Source organism: Athene cunicularia (assembly GCF_003259725.1).
Source record: "Athene cunicularia isolate RWA chromosome 3 unlocalized genomic scaffold, athCun1 chr3_part1, whole genome shotgun sequence".
In the NCBI taxonomy this organism is placed as follows: domain Eukaryota; kingdom Metazoa; phylum Chordata; class Aves; order Strigiformes; family Strigidae; genus Athene; species Athene cunicularia.
This window is the reverse complement of record NW_020799097.1, coordinates 49,835,769-49,856,584: the sequence shown is the minus strand read 5'-3', so window position 1 is coordinate 49,856,584 and position 20,816 is coordinate 49,835,769. Positions and strand designations below refer to the sequence as shown.

The window sequence follows — 20,816 nt, the reverse complement described above, 5'->3', positions numbered from 1 at the left end:
GATGCAGCATGGAGATGACTACAAAGGGACACAGTAAGTAGGTAAAACACTGAAAACAGATCAACGTTTCAACCAAGGGGGCCAAGGGGTAAGATTTTTAAAGGTACTCAGCAGCTTAAAGATACAGGCAGGCACCAAGTATTGTTTTGGAAAGTACATACATTTAAACATTCCCATGAAATCCTTTCACATCTTCAGAAAGCCCACTCGGTAGCCATCCCCATTGCTGAGCATGTAACTCAGGGCTCTGAAAGGGCTTCTGAAACCAGGGCTTAGTCCCCCACACTATTTAGTTCCCCATACCCATCATTTTACCTGATATGAATGATGGGTGATTTTTTTATGTAGTGCAAGAACAAGGGGACACTTGATGAAACCAAAAAGCCATTTGAGTTGATTACAGGAATGTCTTTACTCTCAAAAGATCCTGGCATCAGGCACCCTCATTAAAAATGGTGGATTTGGGGGGACTGATGGATTAATGTGGACCAACATCTCCTGCAAGGGGGATCACTCAAAGGCTGTCACAAGATGACTCTCCTTCATTGCCCCTCTCCTTTCTGAGGTGCCAGGCATTAAACCTATGATAACATTTTATTAAAATGACCTATCCTGATAATGCTAAATGACTGATGGAAATTTAATCATTTCGTCTCATGGTTATTAGAGCAACAGCATGACAGCTGCTCCCTGTGCCATTAGGGGAGAACTTCATTCAGCACAGCTTAGGGAGCAGACAGATTGTGCGTTTCACCCAAACAGAATTTGGCTTTAGCCTTAATTATGTGGAGGGGTTTGGGGTAGACTGTTTTGTGAATAAAGGGATTTCCGACTGGATCAACATATTGATTTCTTCATTTTCAAAGGGCAAATTAACGCTCACTGTTCGTTAATGTGACTGCCTGGCAACGACTCCATTTGGTAAGTGTGTCCTGATGGCTGTAACAAGGTCAGCAGAAGTTAACCAGACAGGCCTGGCAGCCCCCAGTAAAACCTGGCTAGTGGTTTGTATGCAGCTCAAACCAGTGCATGCCCGTTTCTCTACTTCTCCTTAAAGCCTTAGCACCAGGGGGGCTGAAAACGAATGACTTCCCAAAGAGCGACCTCATCCGAAGGCAAGGCTCAGGTCCTGCAAGCCGCAGCCTGGCAAGCCGGCTCGTTCTCATGCAGCTGCCAGTTAACACTGAGCGCAGGCTTAACTTCAGCATGTGTGAGAAGTCTTGCTGACTTTGAATGAAGCCATTAATTGAAAGTAAACAAGTACAGAAACTCCTGATGAAGTACCAGAGTAGTGTTTAATGTTTAAATTAAAATTTTACGTAAAATATTATACTATGAAACAAAGTGACATGACAAAAAAATGGAGGACAGATAATGGTGAGCATCATTTGTGGAAGTGGCACTGCACAGTATTTTTTCCTGAGGATGCCCGTCTTTCAGACAGTGCCAACGTTTGGGACACAGACACACATCTGAGATGAAATTTGCGCATAGCAAAACCAAACCACGCTCCATTTTCACAGCTCTGTTTACATGGACTTTGCAAATGGATTAACAAATGAAAAGAAGATCAAAGTCTTAACCCCCCTGCCTTCAAACTACCACACCAAAGTCCACAACAGACCCACACACTCATTTTCTGTCTCACCACAAAAAGCCTCTGTCAACCCTGAGTTAGACACCTGCTGCTTCATAGCAATGAAAACTGTATCAGGCAGGGAAGCAAGCACTCCATTTACATCTCCATTTATCAGTGTTCCTCAACCACAACTCCCCAGTGTTCCTCTCTCCCTGCCCCAAATATCTCCAGCTGCATCCTGAACCACCACAAGGTTTTCTCCCATTCCTGACGGCTGTGGGAAAAGCTCATCTTATGGAGTGTCACCCTGAATTTGCAGAGGCAGACAGGGTTTCTCCTCTGGTGAGCCAGGACGATGCTGTTGTCTAAGGGCAACACACAGCTCTCCAGGTAAAGCAGTCCAGTCCCCACTTTATCCTTTTTCACAGCCTTTACTACTGGGGCCTGTTTGAAGGGATAAGAGCAGCAGAAGTATGAGCATAGGGAGTGATGAAAAAAATACACAGAACAGAGGTCAAGGAGAGATACAAGAAAGGTGAAGACTAGCAGGGCTAGGAGTTAGAGCAGCATTTGCTAACTTGCCACAGCAAAAGCCTAGAGCCCACTCTTATGTGTAGCATGGTTTCTTGCATCTTAGGCTGGGGGTAACATCCTAAAAGGGCACTACCGAAAAAGGTCACCTGCCTGTACTTCTTAAGCCACTCCCTGGAAAATTTAGTTCTCCCTTGAAAAGCTCCTCTGCCAAACTTGAAGTCCATTTTCAATCATCGGGGAGTGGAAAGGAAGGGAGAATTTTAGACTTTCCCCTGAAGTTTCTTAAGACTTCCTTACGACTTTCTTCTGAAGAAAGCAAAGGCTTTCTTTTGGAGTGCAGTCTTCCCAACTGCACTGATACCTGAGCTCTGTCACACACACACACACACACACACACACATGCACTGAAAGTAGAGGCAATTCCACTACGCGTGTTTTGATCCCCTGGGTACAGAAAGCTTGAACAAGATGCACCTGATGGACATTAGAATAAGCCATAGTACTATATCGAGCTATAATTTATGCAATCATATATGCATGTGGTTGGCAAAAATAATGAGTTTAAAACAGAAAAAGCAACAAATGAGGGAGTGGGGATTAACTCCTGCTTTGTGACATCCCACAGACATTTTGAACCCTACATCTGTTTATCATATTTGGTGGAAGAGTATAAAACAAGCAAGTATTTCTGTATTTTCTAATTCTCCAGCTTGTAAGCCGTTATGCGGGAGATGAGATGCCCACTTCTCTCCTCTTCTCTCCCATTCTCTACCTTACTACTGACCAGTTATAAATGCTACTCATTTTACTCAGTGGTTGAGCTGTTGGTGTGATTTCTCTACCAGCAACAACATTTCCTCATGTCTGTCTCACATCATTCCACCACTTAACCGCATGGCCATCACCCAAGCCCCACACCAGCTCATGTATCATCGGAGCAGCTCTAAAAGATCATCTGTTGCCTGTTGCTTTCTCCCTTTGATTCTCAACAGTCCCAATTATGTAGCACTGTAAATTTCTTCAGAATAGAAGGGTGATGCACCAATGCTCCCCAAAAGCAAGGCACAGATAACATCCACTGCTGGTAACTTTATCAGTACACTAACAGAACTACTGGCCCATACAGTTTTTTGTTAAAAGTTATGTGCTCCTTTACATAATTATGGTATAAGAAACCGCACTACCAACACACAGGTCCTCTTTATAGCAACTTACCAAGGACCTTCCGATTTGGCTGGAAGGCTTGTTGAGTGGATCACATCTTGAAAAGTATCACCACTCAGAAGTCTATAAAACAAGTGTTTTCCATGAGTACCACTCCATAATGACTCCTGAGGGACAGGAAATCCCAATAACTACTTTTATTGTCTAGAAACTGGGGATACAAACATTTTGAAGGGACCTTGCATCCTTTAGTGACAGATGTGCATTTGTTCTGGTGCCTCTGCCCCTTGATTTGCCATCACTGCCAGCAGTGTAACTTCTACTCCAAAATGGGGGTAGGCTCAAAAAGCAAGACTTGATTACATGTGGTTACAAGTTAATATTCTGCCCAAGGTTTCACAACTCAAGAATGAAGAACACACAGTGTTTAGAAACAAGTAAGGAAGATAATTACTGTGGCCAATCCTTCTATAATGACAAAATTGCAGCATGAGATTTTTTTTTTGTTCAAGCAGAATAAAAATTAGGAATCCCAATGCTATGGCAGGTATGCCGCAGGGACAAAATACAGGCTTAGCGTATGCTGCACTTGCATGGGTCTGAGCTGAGAGACAACACTGAGGTCAGGGTGCAAAGCCCAGGGATAAAAAAGAGCTGGCAACTTAATGTGCCTTCTTTCCTGAACTTTCAGGCATGTTGCAACTTCACAAAAAGTTCTACTCATAAAAATAGATCTTTTCCAGCTCAGAATCAGGGGCAGAGAGTGAGGGAGAAGGATGGAAAGAGGAAGAACACCAGCACAGAGCTAAGACTTATGGGAGCTAAAAAGTTGCTGTGCTGGTACTTCTGCAGGCACATAAAGCACGAAAGTGTCTCTCTTCCTTCTGTTGCTGCTCTTCCACTCCAAGAAACACTGCAAACTATAGAAGATAACCAAGTATTTTGGAAGTAAATGTAACTAAAGATAGCATATTGTTCTCTCACCCTGTATCAGCTCCCTGGGATGAAAGGCTTGCCCAGAATTGTAGTGAGATGCTGCAACTAGTGATCTGCATGTTATTCTTATATCCCACTTGTCTACAGAATCATAGAAAAGTCCAAGCTGGAAGGGACTCAGCATCACCAGGTTGAACTTTCCGTTGAAGGCAAGACCTTAGGTTAGGTTAATCAGGGCCCTGTCAAGCCAAGTCTGGAGTATTTCCAACAAGGGAGAATCCACCACTCCTCTGGGCAGTTCATTTTACCCTGAAAGGTGGGTAAGGTCTCTTCTACCCATTTTACAGATGAAAAGGAGACACACACAGAGAAATTGGTTCACTCATGCTCACACACTTGAAAGGAAAAGTAGACCGGGGTTTTCCTAATGTATCAGAACCCGATCCTGAACAACCAAATTCACAGGAAATTCTGCACTTGCTTGCAAGAGAAGCAGGTGTATGCAGAGTCCACTATATATATCACTGTGTTGTTGCCTGTACAAGAAGACCACATGCTGACACACTTGTTTTTACACCTACAGAGCTCTCCATCTGCAGTTATGCTGGCTTTCAGCACAAGCACTGCTGATATCCAATTGCTGTTGAGAACCTTCACATCTAGCTGGGTTCAATCCTCTGCCCTGGCCAACAGTTTAGATTGTTAATATAATCTCTCTACAAGGTCTCCCAGCTTCTTACTTGACAGCCTTATGGTAAATTTTATACCCTGGCTGTTGTTCAGGGGCGTGAGGAGTGGGGTGGAAATTCTACCAGTTATGGGTGACGCTGCCATTGATTGAGAGACATCAGCCTGAGTGTTCAACATAGCACCTTTTAGGCAGGATGCTGCTGGACTAGTGGAGGAAGGCCAAAAATGCTTGCAAAATACATCTACTGTTAGGTGTAAAGTATATCAGCTGAAATAACGGTGCTTTCTTTAGGCACTCAGGAACACTGGGGAAGAGACCACTACTGGAAAGCGATCAGAAAAGGATGGATAACTACTACACCTGTTCAAGACCAGAGAAGGATTTTGCTTGTACTTTTGAATCTGAAGAATAAGAGCTGCTTTTTTTGAGTAAAAGGTACCTGCATGGCTGGCAACATCCTGAATTATGGGTTTACAGTGCTATGGAAACGTGCTACATACTCTTTATTCTGAATGTCCTCATAAAGTTCCTTTTTCTCTTCCAGGTACCAAGCCTATTTTAAAAACATCATCCCTGCTGTGGAGTCTTCTAATTTTCCTCTGCAGTAAGTTGTAAATGACAGGCCCATAATGCTCACACAGGTCACACAAAAGGATTTCCACCATGTTGATATAAGGCAGGATATCCTCTATCATGACTTACAAGTGGTAGAAATGACAAGAGAGGGAAGGTCCTTCCCCAAACCAGATTTTTCTCCACGTTTGTATGAAATAAATCACCTACGAAAGTCAGGAGAAGCAGACAGTACAAGGGAAAAACAATGGGCAAGATACTCAGCTCAGTTGTAGAAGTGCATAAACGCAAGCCATTCTCCATGGCATCATCTGGGAAAAGTGGCTTTTTTCCTGGAGTAATGGCAGACAACTGCAGCTACACAGCAGCCTCCAATAGCTGAACTGCGTCTCCATCTGATTACTGCTCAGCAGATGTCTGCTCTGCCAGACTCCAACAACTGCCACCCTGCGCAGTAATCTGAGTGGAAAAGCTGATTAAATAGCCCCCATAGACTGGACCAGAGTGGAGCATTCCCATCACCCAGCCGCAGGTACCTGATTTAATGGGGTCAGTGTCCCCACGCACTGTGGGGGACTCGATCAGGGACAGCGCTGATGGGAGCATCGTGCTGGAGACTCTCCACTGGCGGCACCAGGAGCCCAAGGTGGCGTTGCACGAGCATCCTTCCTTCATCCTCCCTCCCCAAGCCAGGAGAGAAAGGCCAGCAATTTACGTATGGTACTATTCAAGTATGTGCACTCCCGCTGCCTACGCTATACCTGTGCTCTTTGACTGTCATAAACATAAGACTTAAACCTCTCTGGGTGTCAGTTCATCACCTTGGCTGAGTGCTGAATTGCTATGAAAAAAATCTCGACCTTTCAACAGCTGCATGACGCTATGTTTCTAAAAAGGATCTCTTATTACGCACTTCAAGAAAATATGTTTTTAGGGGGGCTATTTGAAAGTCTGGCTCAAAAGAAGGAAAGAAAAAAGAAAAACCACCTGTAACCATCCCAGCTATCAGGCAACAGTGTGTCTGGGGACCAACACTGATCTGCAGCTCTAAACAATCATTACAGCTCATTCACATGAAAAAGACGATTTGTGAAGACTCATTCTGTAATAAAACCTGCGTGCTGCTGATCCAGGGAGGAAAGCACTGGGGAGACCAGTTGATGTGGGTTGTTCTAAAAATATCAGTTTGTGCTGTCATCTGGTGAGAGTATGTCATCCTGTAATCTTGGCATCTGCAGGGACAGCAAGTTTCTGCCTAATTATTGCTGCTGAATCACATGACAAAGCATGAGGTACTAAAAAATATATCTATATAAAACACCAACAGAAGAACACCCAAACCACAGGATCAGACCACTGTCCTGGCTTCAGCTGCTGTATACTCCCAACACAAGCCTGTGGAGGCAGTCCTGGTTGTTACAGATCTTTTTCCTGGGTTAATAAAACCCCAAAACATAAACCTTGATAAAAAAAAAAGAAACACAAACCAAAAGTCTTACTCCCAGAAGGAGTGAGCGATTTATTGTGTTTATGTGTCAGCTCCTGCTGCCTTCACACAGCAAAAGTCACAGCATACCTGCAAGTCTAAGACTGGCCCCTACATCCAAGGGGCTTCGAGGGGCACTGTGGCCAACGGGACCGCATGGGGGGCAGCCCAGCTTTCCTGTGTCCTCCTCCCCAGCAGCCACGAGCACTGAGTTTGCTCCCATGCTGCTGGTGTGTGCTCGGGGAGCAAGGAACCTGCTCTGGGCAGGCCCTGCTTGGAGTTAATGGGATCCCTGTTCACAGCGAAATACATTTTCTACACAGGTATTTTTGTTCAAAGACTAAACTTGGTGCACGTGATGTTTAGCTAGTCACAAAACCACCTTTCAAAACTTGGGCTGGCTGAAACAACACTTAAATGTTAGAAGCGTGCCAATGCCTTAACCACTAACCTGTTAGAAATGGAGCAGAAAAATTTGCTGCTCCTGAATTTCCTTTAGATTTTTTTAAGGCAGCCAGCCGCATACTGGCTCCATGTAAGAAACCTTCCAGCCCTATCCCTAAGACCTGATTTTTGAAAATAAGAAAGAAGGAAGCACAGCTATGGTCCTGAGGCTGCCAGCATCTTCAGGCAAGAGATCCACTGATTCTGGTCTCCACACTTCAGATTTCATGAGCAGAAAAGAAGATTTCTGGTAAAGAACAAAAATCATCTTCCTCGTGGCATATTGTCCAGAGTTCTCTGATTTGAAACTCCATCCAAATGGAGATCTTTTACTACTTATTTCAACTTTTAAGATGGTGGTGTAGGGAATAGTAAGTCATCTGCTGACCTATGTATTCATCTTTGGTATGAATTTCACCCAGAAACAGGTTGAACGCCAATTAACAAATCAGTCCAAACTGATACAGACTAATAAAATGCAACAGGCATTTTGTTACATTTTCTAGGATTCTGCTTTATCAGAGATGTTAATCATCAAATTATGCAAATGTTACATGATGCTGCTATTAGTTGCTTGTGCACTCTTATGCTACAGTAAGATGATGTGGGACCTAGATGATGCTAGGGCGAAATGAGTGACTTTAACTGATCTGTGAGGTATTTCACTTGTAGTTTCTGAACATGACACTGTGACTCCAGCACAGCTCTGTTACAGAGCCCAGAGGCATCCGACACTAAATGGCACATTGAGATTTTCAGGCAGTAAAACCAGCTCAAGAAGTCCCTTCCTTGCTTGCACTTGAGCCATCCTCCACCCCTTGCCCAAGCCCTGCCAGCTTCGCTGCCTGCGCAGCACCATTGTAAACTGGATCACTGAAACAATCAAGGTAAAACCAACTTGGATGGGTTTTGATGCTGGAGGAAACGTTTGCCCACGCAGTAGCTGATCACCAGCTCCTGACATTCCAGGCAGCAGTAAATGTCCCAAACAGTCTCCCATGGCAGTCTGTTTGGGACTACCGTTTGGCAAATGCCACGTCCCTTGGGACTCACCAGCTCAGAAGGACCATGGAGCAAACTGCAGAATCGTGGGAATCCCAGGCTGAGAGAGGACCCAGTAGTTTAAAAATAAAACGTATTCTAGAGACAGGTGAGGGAATAGTGATGTCTTTATTTATTGATAAACAAACTGAAAAACCAAGGTGATGATTATCTGAGTGGGTGGAAGGCATATCCAGTGCTCTTGGGAAGCAGGCAGAGAGAGAGGAATGGAGGCCCCAGCCAGCTTAAGAGAGTAAAATTATGGCTGAGTGAATAAAGCAAGAAAAAAATCATACTGATTTTCTCCTTTCTTTCTTGTAAAACAAAAAAAACCAAAACAAACCCAAATTCGTTTATATGCCTCAATGAGGGCCCTCTGAAAGGCTGGGCACGGCCAGCCTCAGGGACACAGGGCCAGCGCCATACAGCCGGGCAAGGCTCTCTGCAGATAGCCTGCACAGGCTCACGTGCAGCAAACGTGCACAGGCACTGCAATGGTGGTGTCTCCTGCATGGGTTTTTTACTTCCCCTATGAAGAAACTGCAGTTGATTTTCTTCCAAAGTAAATCCCCCCTCTATACCTAGAGTATGTATAAACTAAATACCCAAGTATTTGGCTTCTTTCTTTTCTTCCCGAAAACTGACTCCAACGTTTCTCTTATTTTTCATAGAAAACACAGCACTCACTATTCCCAGGTATGCCAATAATCCATTCTAAGTGCTGCTGCCTGCCTGCAAAACACACCTGGCCGCCCTTGTGAAACCGATTTAGCATGAGCAAGTGCCAGGCTGTTCTATTGAAAGCATTCCCCAGTCTTCAAGTTAAAAAGATTCAGTATGGGGGTCATGAACACTGCCAAGAGATTTTAATTCAAGGGTCCCTATTGCTACAGCAAAGTGGAAAAGTAACTGAGAAAGCAATTCAGAACGATTACATCCACTGTCACGTGAGGAGTCCCTATCAAAAGATGAGATGCTCAGAGGGAAGCGAACTCTCAAACAGAGCTGCTTAACAGACGAGGAAGGGTGCATGATGAACCAGCTCAGCAGAAATCATCTGCGCTTGCACCTGATACCGGAGGCACCCCGCAGCAGCCGGTCCACTTGTCAGAGAGAGGGAAAGAGGCTTCCACAGATGACTGGACAGTAATCCGCCGAGGAGAGCTGTCTCGTTAATAAATCTGTCCTCTGCAATGAGACTCCGCTCACACAGATGTGTCAGTTCCTTTATTCGGAGGAAGCAGCCTGAAAAAGATCACGGCAGCTACACTTTTCATGAATGGCACAGGCTGGGGTGAAGAGGCAGCAGCGAGCATCGGTGAGGAGGTGGCATGGTGTGCCTCCTCCGCACTGCCCACACAGGTCTCCCCACGGGCGGCTTCTACCTATACACAGCAAACGCAGCTATGAAAGCAGGCAACTGCCCTATTTGCCTGTGGGAAGCAAAGCTGTCAATAACATCTATTTCTTAGGCCCCATTTGGCAGACTGTACTGCTAGATGTTTCATGGCAATAGGGCTCCTACAGCTCTCTTTTTTTTTTTTTTTTTTTTAACCTCATGCAAAAAGGGTTTTTTAATCCAAACAGCTCATGCACCTAGAGGAAGAGAGAACTGGTCAGCAACTGTGAACCTCTGCAAATTTTTGCTTCCTGGTTCATGAGTCAATTGTTTTTCCCCCCTTTTCTTTCTTAAATTTTCCAGCACTGGAACTGAATTAAAACCAGAATTCAGCTGTGGCCCTGGCCTTGCCAAGCTGCTGTTTTGTGGAGGTGCAGTGGGACCTCTAGAGCCCACCTCTGCAGCCCGTCTCCTGGCCCTGCACTGCAACACTCTCTCTTTGAGTGAGAAGATGTGAAAGAACCAGAGGAAATCCTCCCGCCGACAGAGAAAGGCCTGTGCAAACCAACTGCTCCACCGGAGTGAGGCAGCTTTGCAGAACGACTGAAAGGAGAATTCCTGTGCAGTCTTGTTCTCCCTCACAGACGGCAGATCACTGCACATGCCTCCCGTGGTACTCCATACACACAGGGAAGACATTCAAGAGGTTCACCACTGCTGCTCACCTACCACAAAGCTTCATCTTGAACATCTAACTGTGAAACAGAGAATGAAAACTCAATTAAAGATGAAAGGGGCAAATTATGCACTGTAAAGTCAAACAACACTGACTCCTTCTTTCCATCCTTCATCTAGAAAATAATGAATTTAGAAGTAAGCTGCAAACTGAACGAATGCCTCATTTAACCTTACCACTGGGATACTCTACATACTATTCTGAAGTTAATAGAACACTTTCAATAATTTATAGCTAACCTTTTATCCTACTGTATTTTGAAATCTACTCTCTATACTAATAAATAAACAAAGGAGAAAGGGCACTTTGTGTGGCACCTACCCTATGAGTCAGTGAACATGTACGTGTGAGCAGGGAGAGGCATGGGCCTGCAGAATCAGAAAAGGATGACAGAAACAATGTTTACAAGTTCAAATGCCCCCAGCTGTGGGAAAAAAAGCAATGAAAAAAAACCCATATTGATATGGAAAAAATTAATCTGAAGGGGCTAACATTTCAAAAGCACCTACGGCAGAACCCAAACCTACAAATAATCTCTTGGTGGAGTCCAAAAGAAAATGACACTCACCACCCCAGTCCTGCAGGGGGACCAACAATTTTTGCATATTTAAAACATTAAACCCAGGACATTCCTGGGACCAGGATCCCACCTTTGCTATTTCAATATACAATTCCTCGATTTGCTACAACCTTTTTTTTTTTTTCCAAGAAATACAATTTAAAAAAACCCAAACAACTTCACTAGCGTTGCTGTACCACAGCAGCAGTTCAACTCTAACTCAGTCCAGATCTGTCCCACACACCCGATACTCAGTGCACACACTGATCTTGCAAATATGCTCTTCCTCCACCCCTGCAGTAACATTGCTCCACTGACTGCAAAGCCCCTTGCCCCGTCCCTATGTAACACAGCTTGGCTACATGCGGCATCAGCTGCAGAGCCAAATTCATCTGTTGCGACTTCAAAGAAGATGAGTTGGAGCTCTGTGATTCCTAAAACCCACAAATATTCCACCTTGGTTTGCCTGATTTGTCATTAACATTTCTCATGCCTTTATTAAGGAGGACACAAAGCATCAGATGCGTGCTGACAGTGTTGCAGCCGAACAGCTTTTATAGCTTAGCCTCCTTTACCTCCACACCTCCAAATGTTTCTTGGTTGTGCCTGTTGCATACCAACACATAGCAAGCCATCAAAAGCCAAATTAATATTATTAGTGTGCACTAACTATTAAGGGTTTGGTGCAAAGTCCAATAAAACTAAGGAACCAATTATTTTACCACATCTATGGGGCACTGACCTGTTTGCCCATTTTCCCTGTTCTCAAAGATCCTTCAGCCTGGTACCCAACTCTGTGATGAAGCCTGTTTAGCACCAGTGAAGTTCCCCACATTCAGACTGACAACGTTCTGAGCTGAGATGAGGGAATCAAAGTTAAAATCCAGCCCATCTGCATCCATGAGTTCACTGCGGATAATGGACTCCATGTCACACTCCAGGCTCCCATTGAAAATATCCAGGTCCAAGTCACTTGGGAATTTCTCGTGTCCCATGACCGGGAGGTTCACGCTAGAGGAGTACAAAGAGGAGCCTGAGAGCGGGTCAGAAAGTGTTTGCATAGACTGATTGACAGGTGACTGCTGATGTTTGGTGGATCCCAAGCTGTTCGAGTCACTCAAGCCTATGTTACTGATGGAATTGGACAAGGCACGGCTGCCACTAAGAGAGGAGTTGTGGGACTGGTGCTGGTGATGGGGCAGGTTCTGATTGACCAGACTGCCCTGGCTGGACTGCGCGGCAAACGACATCATGGGGTCGTTGCGGAGCATTATATTCCTGCGGGAATTCTGGGCAGACACAGCTGTGCTGGCTTGTGACATGAGTGGGTCAGACTGTGTCATCATGACATCGCTGTGACTAAGTGCATCAGAGGCGAGGAGATCCTGCAGCGTCTGGTTGTTGTAATGAGAAATGGAAGAGAAGGTGGCCTGCTTGTTCTCCTGAATGGTCTGCATGGGCGACTGGCGGAGGGAATTCAGGGACGACGGCCCGAACACGGTGTTATTGAAACTACTCGATGGGGAACCCAGCCCTGAACCTTTGGAACCATAAGGAAAACTGGAGCTTCTCTGCATTATCCCTCCTGTGGGCGACTGCTGGGAGGGAGGGAGTGTTATATTGTCCAAGAGATCATCCATGAGGTTATCTGTCAGTCCATCGTTCAAATTCATTGTCCCAGCCATATCAGTCAACCTAGGCAACTCCACAGTACACGGTTTGTTTACCGATGGGGACAAGCTCGATGGACTGCTGTACAGCATGGGAGAAAGCGGAGCATCGTCATCTTGAACATCATCTAGTTCGGTGCTTGCCAAAATCGGTGACAAGCGGCCACTGATCGTACTGGCATTTGAATTTGTACGGGAGCGAAAATCCGTCCATGCATCCAGCTCATCGCTGCTGCGGGAGGTGGGACTCCCTGGCCACTTGGAGAGCTGAGAAGGGCTGTCCTCACTCGTCTCCTGGGCAGTCTGTAGGGCTGCCTTTTTCTTAGCAGCCCGCCCTCTGCTCTTTGTGTACTTGTTGCTGTTGTCCATTGACACAGCACGTCTCCGGGGTGCCTTCCCACCTTTTCCACCATCTGGATTGATCATCCACCAAGAGCTTTTCCCAGTGCCTTCATTCTGCACCCTGACGAATCGGCTGTGGAGTGACAAGTTGTGCCGGATCGAATTCTGCAGGAAGGGAACAAAACAGAACGTCAAGACCAGCACCCCACTTCTTTTCTTTTACTACCCAAATCTCAATCATTAAGCAGCATGACATGAAAACAGCAACATGAATAAAAAGCACTGGGCCCTCCATCACCACAGGTTTCTCGAGTGGTGGATACAGGAGGGCTGGAGTGCAACTGCAGTGTCCCAGCATGCTGCTGTAAAGTAAGCCCCGTGCTTGCACTAGCTGTGCATTCCTGGTGCCCATGTTTACACCCCCAAAAACCACACCCTAAGGAACGGAATATGACACAGCTCCAGTTCCTGCTAGCAAGGAGCTAGATGTTTCTCCCTCACTTTTGACTCAGGACAAACCTCTACACTATCAGCAACCTTGCCATCAGTTCCTTGAAATAAAAACTGCAAAGGCACTGCAAAAATCTGACTGGAGGGGTAGTCACACTCATCCCAGCCTCTGCAAATGTCTTTTTAATTCTTCATGGGCATGTGTGTTGCATATTTGTTATAATAATTCTTGAGAAAACTGCAAGTGCTGTTGCTCCTCTCCCACAGGCACTCTGTGCGTGACTAAGCTGTACTTTCTCTCTTTGATTAGAGGCACCAGAATTACACCCATACTGCAGTAGCTAGCCAGCCAGCCGTCCCCTCGCTATAGTATCCTCACAGTCTTCAAAATGTGATGTGACACTCTACATGACGATATCTCTGTCCCTGTAAGCTGCTAGATGCAGAGCTGTATAAAGCTGCTGTACAGAGTTGGATACCCCATGCTGTACAGGATGCTATGAAATACAGTACTTTCAGGGGAGTCCATGCACTGTCTGCTCTTGCATATTACCTGCTTGTGCTAGTCAGCAATATCTACCATATAAAAACCACATTGGCTCAAAACAATGATAATCACCTCAGAATGAGAAAGAGGCCAAAAAAGCCAGCCCACGGTACCCCTAGTGAAATAACTACAGATTTAAACCAAAATAACAGATGAAAATCCCACTCCACTCATACTGCTGATCTTGGCCTTAAAATATGGCTCAAAGAAAGGACAAGCAAATAGTATTCGTTAGTAAGAATGTTTCCAGGTTTGGGTTTTTCTCCATGTGCAAGTCAAAATATTTCTGAATCTATCCCATATTGCCTTGACAAAACAGCTGTGGTATTCCTCCAGGTTAAAGATGATCAAGTTTAAAAAGTTCCATGAGTTCTTTTTTCTTAAATTTTGGCAATTACCAGGTATATCTATACAGAGGATAAACCCACATTTGTTCTACCAGCATGCTTTAAAAACACAGTCAACAGGAATACAGCATAATCAAACCATTCAGGATAAAAGTCCTTAATTTACAAAGCACTGACGAAATTCCAGATTTAAATGGGCAAAGAATGAATCAATCAATAAATCATTCACAAGCATCTTTACATTTGCATCCTTAGGATAAATGGATGTTTGACATAAGTGAACTGGAGACACATTTGATGTATAAAGAAATACAGTCCAGCTTTTTTTAAACAAGTATTTTCAGTATAAAACGCTTTTATTTTCCCCTGTTAAGTGTCGTGGTTTTTGTCAGATTGTGAAATGGAAAACATGTCTGAAGTTCTTCTCGTACGCAGACAGCAGACGTGGTTGTGATTATCACTTAATGAAAAGAGAAATCATATGGACCATGGTTCAAAATAGCAACTGTTATGTTTTAAGCAATTTGCACAAAACAGCAGACCAGATTCACAGACATACTCAAGAGAAGTTTGGGTCAGTGCCTCGCTATAAACTCGTTCATTTCTAAGGGACTATCATGCCATAAAATATGGTGGATTGAGTTGCAGCGTAATAGTTCTTCAGTCTAAGGAAGGAAAGAGCTTTCTATTATTTAACATAACATTTTAACTACATTTAGAGCCTGGCAACAATCTGTTTCTAACTTCTAATAACTAGGCGCCATTGCTTACTTCCTCAGGTTTCTCCCAACTGGCTGGAGAACTTATGGGTTTTTTTTAAAAATAAACTTTGTTGATATTCCAGCTTGTACTGCATCAATGCAGGTCGTTCTCACAGTCACCTCTGATGACTTTCATGGACAACCACTTGTGAGAACACCTGCATGGGGATCTCTCCTCACAAAGAGCCAGCAGCAGGGTGAAGACAACTAGAGCTAGACCACCACACCAAGCCAGGCTACAGGAGCTATACAAACCGCACTGCTCCCCACCTAAAAATGCTGGGCATAAGAATACACAGCACTGTGACTCTTGCTAATGAAAAAAAATCTGAGAAAACACAGAAAAGAAACACCCAAGGTGGCATACACAGTGTGCCACATAGCTTCAGATCTAAAAACACTCAGCCAAAGCGCCAGCAGCTAACAGTTTTCAACCTACAGTGTTCTCATAAAATGGCTTATTTCTGCTGCTGGTAGCCGTAGGATGAAACTATTTGGCCTAAACCCATGAAAAATCCTAAATGGTAAAATTGTGAGACTGAGGCACCTTTCAAGATGAGGGCTCCTGCATGTGTGGATATGTGTGTGCACATGTGTAATTTTCTTCTTATTATATCTTTTTTTTTTTTGTTCGGTGTTGGTATTACACAAGTAATAAAAGAATGTAATAATACTTTTGTGTTGAAAATTGGTGGTTATAAAAAAATCCAAGCAGTTTGTTTTCCTTTACATTAAGCAATATGCCACTTACACTCTGGCTTCTGTTTTTCTTTACTTTTCTTCTGTAGGAAGATTGTTTTCTTAAGCATAATTATGGGCCGATTTATTTTTGTGTACCCCATCTCCACCCTCTGTTCAAATACTGCCTTAAAACCCACTTCTTTCACGTAACCTCCCCCACTAACCTCTTCAGCAACAGTATCTGAGTTTCTTGGTTTCTCCTTGTGATGGATGCTCTGCCAAATCAAATTAGGGCTGGATCCTATTACCCTTTCACATGCAAGTTTTGCCACAGAAGTCACCGGGATTGACAACTCACATCAGTCTGTTGTGCTGTGCAACCAGGCTGCAATCTGGATGGAAATAACTGTATTTTCTACCTGGTTTCTGACCTGTCAAAGAATGTTCCTATCTGCTTAAAATATAGGAAAATATCACAGGACAATCTTTGCTCAAACTGTGTGCATTCGCAATATATGACGATGCAACAAACCGCAAAGGAGGTGGGGAAGCAAAGAAAATACAGTTTATCATTTGAACCCGTTGCTGATCAAATTAATAGGGATTTGTCTTTGACTTATATGGGAGATGGATTAGGCCATGACGATGGAAACATAACTCATTTTTCCATGCCAGAATGCAATGAAAAACTTTAAAAGATCTATAAAGCAACTTCCATCATCTGTCCTGGAGACCATATGTAGATGGGACAGATGCTAGCCAGGCTGCAGACACTTTGGAAAGAGCTCAGATACCACTGATGGGTACAACATATGGACTGTACAAGAGCAGGGTAGAAAAGAAATACGATGATGAGCTCCTCCCGTTATTAGCGTTATATTTATACCAGACTTGAAGAATGCTGTGCGCTCTGCTAAGAGCCAGAAGACCGAGGTTCTTGCAGATAAGATCGAGAGTATCCCATACGGCCTTCAGCCCATCTCAGCTGGGTCCTGGTCCCCCAGTGAGGTGGTCCCCCAGGGAAGAACGACCAGCCCTGGCGACAAGAAAGACCCAGGGCAGAGGAACACACCAGGCAGGTCATCTGTGGTGTGAGCAGAGGGTGGTGCAGCGCCACAGGCAAGCAGCGCTGCTACCCTACCCAGGCTTAGGCTGACAGCAGCAGGAGAAGGGGCACAGCTGGGTGCCCACTAGTAGCCAGGGCAGCAACACCAGGGGTGACAGCACTTTCCCCAAACTCAGGGCCATGCTCTCAGCTCTTATAAATGTCCATCCACTGCACTGCATTTTGTTCAGTTAATACCCCTTGAGGGAACCCGTCACATTTTGCTCACAAAGAAAAAAGAAATTGGCTACCATGTCCTAATTACACGTGTTTCTCTTGATATTTTGGTAAGACTGCAAATGGGTAAGCTCCCAGAGAGGACACTCAAATATTCCCGAAGTGCCATATACCTGATTTGATATAAATGACTGAATGAGTCTCCCAGGGAGGCTGGGACTGAGTGTTATTTCAACACTCAGCCCCGGTCAGGCCACACCAGAAATGCTTGAGCCTTTAAAATGGAGAAAATTTCCCCTCCCTGTGCCTGTTTCAGCCTCTTCCAAGCTGTGTTTACCTTGTGGAGCCTGTCCATTAACTCAGACACCAGCTGCAAGTGCTTCCACTGCAGTACAGAGTCTTTTTTGTCTGGAAGCAACATGTGGTATCAATTTATCATCCTCAACAACGCAACAAGGAATCCACTCACTTTAAAAATAAAAAGAGAGTTGTGTAACTTAACTCTTAAAAGCCCCCGCTTTTTTTTTTTTTTAAAAAAAAAAAAAGACCTAAAGATTAGCAAGATGAGGTACAGCTGGTGGCTGCTGAGTCCAAGTTACACACTGGTCTGTTTTTATTTCAGTGTTTTGTAGTGAGTGGCTAATTCGTTATTTCAGATACAGGCTCCTAAACTGTAAAGTTATGGCTACAAATCAAAAGCAGTTGTTTATTTTAACAAGTGGGATACTAGGACATGGTGGGAGAAAAACAAACGCTATCTGCAGACCCATAAATGCTGCTAATGCTCATGTGGGAGAATAACACTTCATTTTATACTGTATTAACATATTTAATGTTCTAACTTCACTGTATGAAGTTGTCTGGTAGCCACGCAGTAGAGAAAGGCATCAGATCTAATACCACTGAAAAGAAGCCACAAAAATAATTCCATGTTATCAGCCTCCAGCCGACTGGAGGGAGCCCCACTTCTCCACAGCTCTGCTTGCTCACTTACATTTTTCAGTTTCCAGTCTGTGTCACCTTGCTCAAAATGGTGTAGCACAAAGCTTCTTTGGGATGAACATCCCTGGAGAGGGCCTCCACCAAAAAATAATTTATTTAAGAAAAGAAAAATTAAACTATTTTCTTTACATTCAGTTGTTGCTGAAACACAAGCTTGTGAATAATCCAACCTATTTTGCCCACCGATCCAGACCAGCGTCTATGCCTTCTCATGAAGTACTCAAAATCTGCTTCAACTAACAGTTTTACCTTTTGTTTAAAGTCCCCAGTGAGATTCAATTGCAAGTAAACAAGAAAACAGGTAACAGTGACTCCAAAATTATGAACAATTAAAGTTGCCAATTGTGTGCATGTACGTAGGAATTTCTGGTGAAAGGGATTTGCAAATCTAGGCAAGGAGAAACCTAGGAAGCACCAATCTGTTGGTTCCATATGACCATTTTCTGCCTAGCTCTGTAAGGCTGCAGTGCTGCTCTTCTCAAGCAACTCTGAAATCCCCAACCCAAAGAGGTCTCAGAATTTCTTCCTCTCTTCCATGTGTTTTTGCAAACCAGGAAAATATATATAATTTAATGAAGCAGTGAGGCTGTTCCGGAGATGCAGAAAAAGCAAGAACTAAAACATAAAGAAAGTCCTTCCACAGTATCTATCCAGTCATGTTCTACTGATATACATCTTTTTCCATATAAAATAGTATGTATTCCAGATTGTTATATTTTTCCTAAATTATGGAAGTTGCAGGGGGAAAAAAAAACATTAAGCAAATTACACACAGAGAAAAAAGAAACACTTCCTGACATCCAAAAGCTTTCAGTGCTCAATGTTTGGCATCATCTGCAAGTTCCTAAGGCAGCTCCCACAAATCTCACCAGATGTAGAAGCAAGCAGTGAGGGCGCACCAGGGTCCCGCAGGGTAAATCCCTTTGCACCCAGCTGGCAAAGGCCACCATCCTCACAGCCCTAGGAAAGGATAAGTGGGATGACACAGGCTCAGCCCTACCCAAGCATGCCCCTCCTGCACAAAAAGGGAAAAAACACCCCATAGATTTAGGGGGAAAAGGTCAGCTAGGCATCTGAAGGGTGGTTCTGTGGATTCCCCTCCTTACCCTCTTTTCAAAGGAGTATTTCTGACCTTGGTGGTAGGGGAATAGCTACAAGAGGCCCCCACTGTAATTGGCTCTCTGCCTGCATCTCTGTCCGTTGTCCCCCACCACTAGAAAAAGCAGAAAGCATTGAGTGATATTAAAGCTCCTTGGACAAACATTAAGTCCAGCAAAGATTTATCCTCCGAAATGCGCTAGCTCAGATAGGAGAGCAGTATGTGGATCTGCCTCCGTCCAGCACGCAGGGCACTGTGCCGTGCCAAATTATGACAGGAGAAGGTGATTAGCACAGGGAAAACAAACCCTCCCTAACAACAGGCGCCTCGCTCCCCACTGCCTCAGCTGCTCCTTGCCACAAGGGCAGGCGGCGAGCAACGTGCCCTCCAAGGAGGCTTATGCCCGCCCTCCCTTTTGAAAAGAAAAGCACCTCAATGCATGGAGCTGTGGGAACTGAGTCACAACTTAATCAAAAGTTTCCCCTCCCAACAATAACAACAAAAAAAAATAATTAATTCTAGCTAAAGCAACTGCTGCCTCACTCTTTGCAAGCAGTGATACTGCAAATCACTAGCTGTCGTAAATAAAACTTAGCTGAAAATATACACTGCCTGGAAATTGTCTCAGAGCATCACGCTTCCAGTTAGCAGAAAAATCTCCAGTTATTTTACAGTCAGACACCCTCTGACCACAGGAGTACTCTAATAAATAACATTTGTTTTGCTATGAGTAGAACATGCCAGTTGTCATTTATTTTTTTCCACCGGGTGTTGCAAGATGGGAAGCAGAGAGCGAGGAAAATGCTGATACTTTAACTAATGCAGCTGTGAAACAAGAACAAGGCTGGGCTCTCCAGCAACTCCTCCTGCCATGTACCTCGGCATCCTTTGCTATTGGAAGTCCCCTAAAAAGTAAAGTGTTAGCCTCTACATGTTATGCTGATGCTTCTCCATGTTAAGATGGAATTTGGGAATCAGGGGGCAGGCACTGTCTTTGGGAGGTTGCTAAAGGTACCTTGTCAAGAGCCACCTTTTTCATTCTGTTCCCCACACTTCGTATCCCAGCTGCCCAAAATTCCAGAATATAATTCATTTCAATCAAGGGATTTAACTTAATGAAGAGTAGGAATTTACTTTAAGGCATTACTCTTGCAAGGTGCTGAATGAGTGAAAATCCCAAGGCAGCTCACTGCAGACTTGACTGGGACATAAACACAGTCAGCAAGAGAATGGAAGATGTTGCCCCTTACTGAACCCAAGGATCTGCATACAAAAAAGCTGCAATGAATGCACATGGCTGGGTCTTTGCAGAGCCAGATTGAAACAGCTCTAATTTCTGTTCAGGAGTGGCGTCATCAGCAGATAACATCTTTATTTGTTTACTTTTTTCTTAATGGCAAGCCCGCACATTTAAAGCACTTCTACTGTAGGAACTTTGGAAATGACACCATGCCGTATTTGTGGAGCCCCTTCAGCATTGCATCACTGTAATTCTCCTCCTCCATGCCACAGAGTCCCAAGAGAAGTACAGGCACATACAACTAATCAACCCA

General features: G+C 44.3%; 1 protein-coding gene across 2 annotated transcripts in view; it reads right to left on the bottom strand.

Annotated features, from left to right (window-relative positions):
• The window catches only part of FOXO3 (forkhead box O3), a 58,344-nt gene that overhangs the window by 4,733 nt on the left and 32,795 nt on the right, over positions 1-20,816 (bottom strand). For both annotated transcript variants that reach the window (XM_026845073.1, XM_026845074.1), the window contains exon 2: positions 11,825-13,259. In XM_026845073.1, the coding sequence (XP_026700874.1) occupies positions 11,859-13,178 (1,320 nt within the window). In that variant the 5' untranslated portion in view covers positions 13,179-13,259 and the 3' untranslated portion in view covers positions 11,825-11,858. The remainder of the gene's footprint in view (positions 1-11,824; positions 13,260-20,816) is intronic.